The sequence below is a fragment of the Musca vetustissima genome, unplaced genomic scaffold (genome assembly GCF_032173495.1).
Source record: "Musca vetustissima isolate MV318-11 ecotype Yass unplaced genomic scaffold, APGP_CSIRO_Mvet_v1 utg567, whole genome shotgun sequence".
In the NCBI taxonomy this organism is placed as follows: Eukaryota; Metazoa; Arthropoda; class Insecta; order Diptera; family Muscidae; genus Musca; species Musca vetustissima.
In genome coordinates, this window is record NW_026880033.1 from 245,059 (window position 1) to 252,652 (window position 7,594).

Below are 7,594 nucleotides of genomic sequence, written 5' to 3' on the forward strand. Positions count from 1 at the left end.
ATAAATAAAAAAAATAAATATTAATGCACCTAACTATGACTTTCAGTTAATGGCGATAATTATTAAAACACCCAGTTGATGTTGCCTGAGTTTTGAGTCTGAGTGTGATTGATTACTAAAAAATAATTAGTGCATATAAAAAGTTGGTTTTTTTCAGTTGTTTTGTCTTTGTTTTTTTTGTTCACACCTAATTCCTGTTAATTATATTGCAAATGCAACCATGTAATCATTTAAAATTATCTTTTTAGAGTTGAGTTTTTTTTTGCGATTTCTTTAGTGTGATTTTAGAAACTGTTTATTAGACATTGATTTGTGTGAGTTTTGAAATTTTGAAAATTACAATATTTTTTAAGTTGTAAAGTGATCTAAGGAAATACCACTACATTGCCAAAGAAATAATGAGAGATACAGGGTTAACTGTTTAATAGAAACTGAAGCAACTAATAAGAATAACAGCAGAGTCAGGCGGTCGAATTTAATATGAGGACTGCTATATATATTTTTGGCATTGATAACATTATTTGTAGTCTATATTATTGGGAAATATGATTTTTGCACTCCATGTACCCGAAATGCCCAATTATAGCTACTTTATGGGAAAAATTCGACGAATGAGGCCGACATTCTAAAGCATTTTTATACCCTTCACCACACTGTGGTACAGGGTATTATGTCTTTCTGCATATGTTTGTAACAGGACAAAGAAAACGAGATAGACACATGGTTCCTTTTGAGAATATGCATAGAATCACTTTCTGAGTCGATTTACGCATATCCGTCTGTCCGTCCGTCCATGTCTTTTTGTGAACAAAGTACAGGTCGCATTTATGATCCGATTTGGATGAAATTTGGCATAGGTCACTTATTTGGCCCAATGACGAACCCTATTGAAATTGAGAAAAATCTGTTTAGATTTAGATATAGCTCCCATATATGAGGCCGACATTCTAAAGCATTTTTATACCCTTCACCACACTGTGGTACAGGGTATTATGTCTTTCTGCATATGTTTGTAACAGGACAAAGAAAACGAGATAGACACATGGTTCCTTTTGAGAATATGCATAGAATCACTTTCTGAGTCGATTTACGCATATCCGTCTGTCCGTCCGTCCATGTCTTTTTGTGAACAAAGTACAGGTCGCATTTATGATCCGATTTGGATGAAATTTGGCATAGGTCACTTATTTGGCCCAATGACGAACCCTATTGAAATTGAGAAAAATCTGTTTAGATTTAGATATAGCTCCCATATATATTTTCGTCCGGTTTAATGTAAATGGTGCACCAAAGCCCCTATATATCTCTCGATTAGCACGAAATGTGGCACAGCGTAATGAATTAGGTCTAGAATGATGTGTATTAAGTTTCCTGAAAATCGGTTTAGATTTAGATATAGCTCCCATATATATTTTCGTCCGATTTAACGTAAATGGTGCACCAAAGTTCCTATATATCTTTCGATTTGCACGAAATTTGGCACAGCGTAATGAATTAGGTCTAGAATGATGCGTATTAAGTTTCCTGAAAATCGGTTCAGATTATATATAGCTCCCATATATATTTTCGTCCGATTTAATGTAAATGGTGCTCCAAAATCCCTTAATATCTTTCGGTTTGCACGAAATTTGGCACAGCAATATAACACATTTGAAATACCAAACATTCTAAGAAATCTTTAAAAATTTTCCAAGACTGGAAAATTTTATGTCAGATCCACCGTTTCCGGTAGTCCCCATATAACGATACCCCCAATTTAGATTAGGCGAGTTTACTTGCGGCAAGTCTTTGTTTGTAGGAGAGAGGAGCAAGGGGAATAGAAATGGAAAAAAATTGCTCGTACCGACAATTTTCTGGCAATCCGTTTTGTGTATTTTGTTTGTTGTGTCAGTAATTTGAAATAACCATCCAGAACATTGTCACAAAATGTAATTTTTTTTTTTTTTGAAACCGAATTGGCTTGTATAGGCGCATGAAGCAAGTTCAAAAGAGAACGATAAAAATTGCCGCAAGTATACCCGACTAATATAAATCAGGACTAACATATTGTTTTCTGCCAAACTAATATGAAAAAATAGGGACATGGCTCTGAATATTCTAACTTTTAGTAGAACGTGAGCCAGGAGGGAGAGCAGTTAATAAAAAAAATATGAAAAAATCAGCTTCCATGCTAACGATTAAAAATTAAGGAATCGATGCAATTTATCGATCAATATGGAGTGACTGAATCTATCAAAAGCCTTCTCAAGGTCCAGGGACAGTTACTCTCCACAACCACCAACAATATTTTCTACATTGTCAGTCAAGCCGACAAGCAGGGATGTCATACTACGATTACGTCTAAATCCGTATTGGCTATCATGCAATAGTGATCGCTCATTAATATAACCAACCATTAATCCATTTTTAATCCAACAGCATGCCAATTCAATTTCCAATGTCATCTAAACTTTGCAAATTTTAATAAAACCTGTTTTTAATTCCATACACATCCGCAAACCATATCGGTCGGCAACACCGACTGACTCTTTTTACTTGTTATTAAGCAGTTTGTGGTGTATATATGTTTTCTGAGACCATTAATAACATAATAACCATGCCCTTAAACGAAAAAGAATAATAAATCCAACAAAAATGTTGAGTTGTCAAAGTCCAAGTTTCGATTTTAACAGAAAAAATATAACTTAAGGGAAAACGCATTTGAAGTTTTAATCTTACAAATTCCTCCAAAAATGTTCCATCCTTGGGTTTTTTCGTTTGAGTCACTCGACCATGAAATTTTCTTGAAATCCATAATCTGGATCTATCTATTAATAGGGTTACCCAGCAAGCGAAATTCAGTTGTTTCTTCCAAGAGTAATGTTAATATTTATTAATAAGGTCTCCTAGCAGCCACTACTTACTGGCAACATACTCGAAAAACAATTATTACAAGTAACATATTGTTTTTTCTCACGAGTAATGTCAAGATTTATTAATAAGTCTCCTAAAGTTCGTTTACATTTAACCGGATTTGGTTAAACCAGTGGGTTTAAATTTTCAATTCCTTTGAATATATGCCAAATAAATCCTAATAAAGTAGGTTAACCCGGTAAAAAGTTCTAATGTAAATGCCGTACTAGCTACCGAATGTCAGCTGTTTTTCTCATGTCTAATAACCATGTCCTTTAACGAAAAAGAATAATAAATCCAACAAAAATGTTGAGTTGTCAAAGTCCAAATTTCGATTTTAACAGAAAAAATATATCTTAAAGGGAAAACGCATTTGAAGTTTTAATCTTACAAATTCCTCCAAAAATGTTCCATCCTTGGGTTTTTTCGTTTGAGTCACTCGACCATGAAATTTTCTTGAAATCCATAATCTGGATCTATCTATTAATAGGGTCACCCAGCAAGCGAAATTCAGTTGTTTCTTCCAAGAGTAATGTCAAGATTTATTAATAAAGTCTCCTAGCAGCCACTACTTACTGGCAACATACTCGAAAAACAATTATTACAAGTAACATATTGTTTTCTGCCAAACTAATATGAAAATTCAGTAGTTTCTTCTCAAGAGTAATGTCAAGATTTATTAATAAGGTCTCCTAGCTACCGAATGTCAGCTGTTTTTCTCGAGCCTAATGTCAAAAATTTGGACTTTGTTTAAACTTTTTTCCTATTCAATTCAATTCAGCAATACATAAGCAGCTTCTCAAGTTTGCTTTTAAAATACATTATTGTACATTGACTTTCATTATGAAAACGTAAACAAATTAAAAATTGTTTGACATTGGACCTGAGAAAAAGCAACTGACTTTCGCTTGCTGGGTGACCTAATTAATAATACTTGCTTCACCAAATATTTGTTTAAATTTTTTTCCCATTCAATTCAATTCAGCAATACATAAGCAGCTTCTCAAGTTTGCTTTTAAAATACATTATTGTACATTGACTTTCATTATGAAAACGTAAACAAATTAAAAATTGTTTGACATTGGACCTGAGAAAAAGCAACTGACTTTCTCTTGCTGGGTGACCTAATTAATAATACTTGCTTCACCAAATATTTATCATGAACCAATGATACATATGATGACAAAAAGTGCCTGCGGCTGTATAGCTACGGATGGAATCATTGCATATTGATTTGTTGTTAGTTAAGAAGAAGAAATCTAAACAACATATGGTTCTAGCATATGGTAAACTTTTTGCTTATTTACGGAATGAAAAGCTTGTGGCACAAATAAGAATCCCATTCATAAAATTCATTAGTTTTCCCCCCGCGGTATAAATGAGCTTCGACGATTCTATTTTAGAAAATATTAAGACTCAACACGAGTCCGATGACGATGGTGAAGCATTTATGGAAGTATTAGGTAGATTTAATGAGCCTGAATGTAATTTTAACTATGACCCTCTATACCAAGGGACCGATGTGGAAAAAAAGGAGTTCAAATGGCACTGTGATATGACTCAATTCCTTACACCGTATAAAGCCGAGGATGATGCCAAAGCTGTATGTAATAGAAAAATAGTGAAGACAGAATTAAAATCCTCAAATGGAAGAGTATGGAACAAGGTAAAATCTAAACAATATACTTTTATATCGGTATTTCACATACCGTTATTGTTCCCAGATTGCCCCAATACCGACGGTTGCCGATGAGTTTGTAGAATGTTTTCCAACTGGAAAAGGTAATCATTGTCGATTTACAATCGTACCGTTTTGACCATTGATTTCCACTAATAGGACCAGCTAAAAATGTTGCAAGTATTCTCGAAGCTTGGCATCTCATTTTCGACGTTTCAATGCTAAGCCAAGTAGTTAAAAGCACAAATGAAGAAATAAAAGCCATCAAACGGAAAGAATCATATCAGAAACGTTTAACAGATATGACGGAGATGCGAGCATGGTTGGGATTGAACTATTTATGTGGCGTTCTTAGAAATACTTTATATCCAGGAGCCATAGAGGAGTTGTGGACATTGGAGCTTGGAAATGCGATTTTCAGGGCAACTATGACATATAAGCGTTTTGAATACCTAGGCAAATGTTTACGCTGTGTGGAACGGCTTGACAATTGTCAGTTCCCCAATCCTTTGGATGAAGTAGGCGATATGTGGGAGAAATTGGTTATCAACTGTCGATCATACTATGCACCAAGCAATTTCTGTATGATCGATGAACATATTCTGGATTTGACCATGGACGCCCAAAGACCTTTTGATCATATTATCCCTACCCTATGCAATAGTAAAGGTCTTCGCTTTATTACAATGTGCGACGCTAAAACGCTATATGTGTCAAATGCCATAGTAGCAACCCAGAGCAACCCATTGGAAGAGGAAATTTATCAACTAATTAGTGATATTAAAGGTTCAGGAAGGTGTCTATGTATACGTGAACGTTTTGGCTCTATGAAATTAATGCAAAAACTAAGACAGAATAACCTCCAAGTTGTTGGTGCTCTGGAAAATACTAATGATGATATTCCCTCGGAGTTATGCAATAATTCGAGCGGTTTTCAGATGTGGTATTCGAGGCAGGATGCCACAATTATTTGTGGTTTAGATAAAGCAATAACTCCCACCGGGTTAATCTTGACCAACGGACTTTCCCCGCGCTTTGATGGAACTAAACTATACGAAACAGTAAAAAATTCTAATGGGAAAGCATTCGAGCGAATGAGACTATATTCAACAAAAAATTCTATGGTTAAAACCTCATATTCATGGTCATTAGAATTGTTCTATTTTATGCTAGATCTCACGGCTTTTAATGCGTGGACCTTGTATCGTTTATCGGAAAATGGTAATGCTGAGATTGAACATAGGGATTTTCTAAGACAGTTGGGATTATATCTAACTCAGCAACAGTTAAAACAACGCATGCACCCAAACTTAAAAATTCCCCTACCATTGAAATTACAAATAGCTGAAATTCTGGGTGAAAATGTGGACTCTGTACTGGCCACTGCTTCTAGGATAGCAGCGGCAACAAACAAAGTTGGTTCGATAACAACTGGAAACGCAATTGTTCCCGATGGAATTGTACTGCAGTCGAGAGAAATTGACAATAGGAGAAGATGCCGAGGTTGCAAGTCCCGCAATGGTTCAAAAATAAAGACGAGATGTCAACAATGTCTCATACCTTATTGTATGCGCCATTTAATATCCAGATGTGAACAATGTTCTGGGTACAAATTGCCGGAATGTGACGCAGACGCCAATAAAGTGATTGAGCCGCAATCAGCTGATTTAGATGCTTCTCAAGATTAAGATGATAAAAAAACGAAATAAAACATATATTACTAAATGTTTCCTTTTGTTTTTGGGTAGAATGAACATGTCCATGAATTCATGCAAACCAATAGAGCTACAGAGTTCTTTTGATCCAATGACTTTATGAAGATATCAGCTAAATGATTCTTTATTTATATTTGCTTGAATTGGATGTGTTTCTGTACAAAATCTCGAACAAAATTGTGTTTATATCGATATGCTTGGCGCGTTTCTTTTCATTATTTGAAGTGGTGTTTATACTGACAAAATAATGTAACAGCAAGTGTTGTTCAACAAATTATACAACAACCACATGAAAATTTGTTGTAATTAATACTAGTGTCATCGTACTTTAATCAAAATTAATTACACACAGAACCAAGGTATATTAAGAAGGTAACCGTGTAAGTCCTGATTTAGATTAGGCGAGTTTACTTGCGGAAATTTTTATCGTTCTCTTTTGAACTTGCTTCATGCGCTATACAATTACACACAGAACCAAGGTATATTAAGAAGGTAACCTTATAATTCTGATTTAGATTAGGCGAGTTTACTTGCGGAAATTGTTATCGTTCTCTTCATGCGCTATACAAGGCAATTCGATTTCAAAAAAATATATTTTTTTACATTTTATGGCAATGTTCTGGATTGGTATTTCAAATTACTGACACTACAAACAAAATACACAAAACGAATTGTCAGAAAATTGTCCGTACGAGCAATTTTTCTATTCCCTCCCTTGCTCCTCTCTCCTGCAAACAAAGACTTGCCGCAAGTAAACTCGCCTAATCTAAATTGGGACTAAAACCAGCTAATGGTAACATTATTGGTCTGCTCCCGTACTGCAAGAATATACTATTTTTTACTACGATAAAACTTTTTTCCTTTATGGTATCGAAAAAAATAGTAAAAACTCGTAGATTCTGGCAGTACGAGAACGCAGCAAACTATACTACTCCATTTAACAAGATTTCTTAATGATATCTTAGAAGGTATTATTCTAAAAATAATATATTTCAATGTTTGGCAAGTGGCTAACTACTCAAGTAAGTGTATTAATATCACATATTCAATATTTAGTAATAAACAGCATTGTATAAAATATAATAATTTAAATTTGTATATTATAAAAAAAGATGACGACGATAAAACTTTTTTCCTTTATGGTATCGTAAAAACTCGTAGATTCTAGTACGGGAGCAGTTTACTTGCGGCAATTCTTATCGTTCTCTTTTGAACTTGCTTATCGTTCTCTTTGAACTTGCAATTCGGTTTCAAAAATATTTTTTTTTTTTTTTTTGACATTTTGTGACAATGTTCTGGATTGGTATTT

At 34.3% G+C, this 7,594-nt stretch overlaps 1 protein-coding gene across 1 annotated transcript; it reads left to right on the forward strand.

Annotated features, from left to right (window-relative positions):
- Positions 1–4,270: 4,270 nt before the first annotated feature.
- LOC133325308 (uncharacterized) lies at positions 4,271–6,258 on the forward strand. The gene is made up of 3 exons (XM_061534095.1): positions 4,271–4,495; positions 4,617–4,674; positions 4,730–6,258. Exons 1-3 carry the CDS (start codon positions 4,271–4,273, stop codon positions 6,256–6,258), a joined length of 1,812 nt encoding a protein of 603 aa, XP_061390079.1.
- Positions 6,259–7,594: the final 1,336 nt, after the last annotated feature.

Coding starts and splice junctions, on each gene's coding strand:
- LOC133325308 (XM_061534095.1), top strand. CDS start 4,271: ATGAGCTTCGACGATTCTATTTTAGAAAATATTAAGACTCAACACGAG. Junction 4,496..4,616: donor CCGAGGATGATGCCAAAGCT/GTATGTAATAGA, acceptor TATTGTTCCCAG/ATTGCCCCAATACCGACGGT. Junction 4,675..4,729: donor ATGTTTTCCAACTGGAAAAG/GTAATCATTGTC, acceptor TTCCACTAATAG/GACCAGCTAAAAATGTTGCA.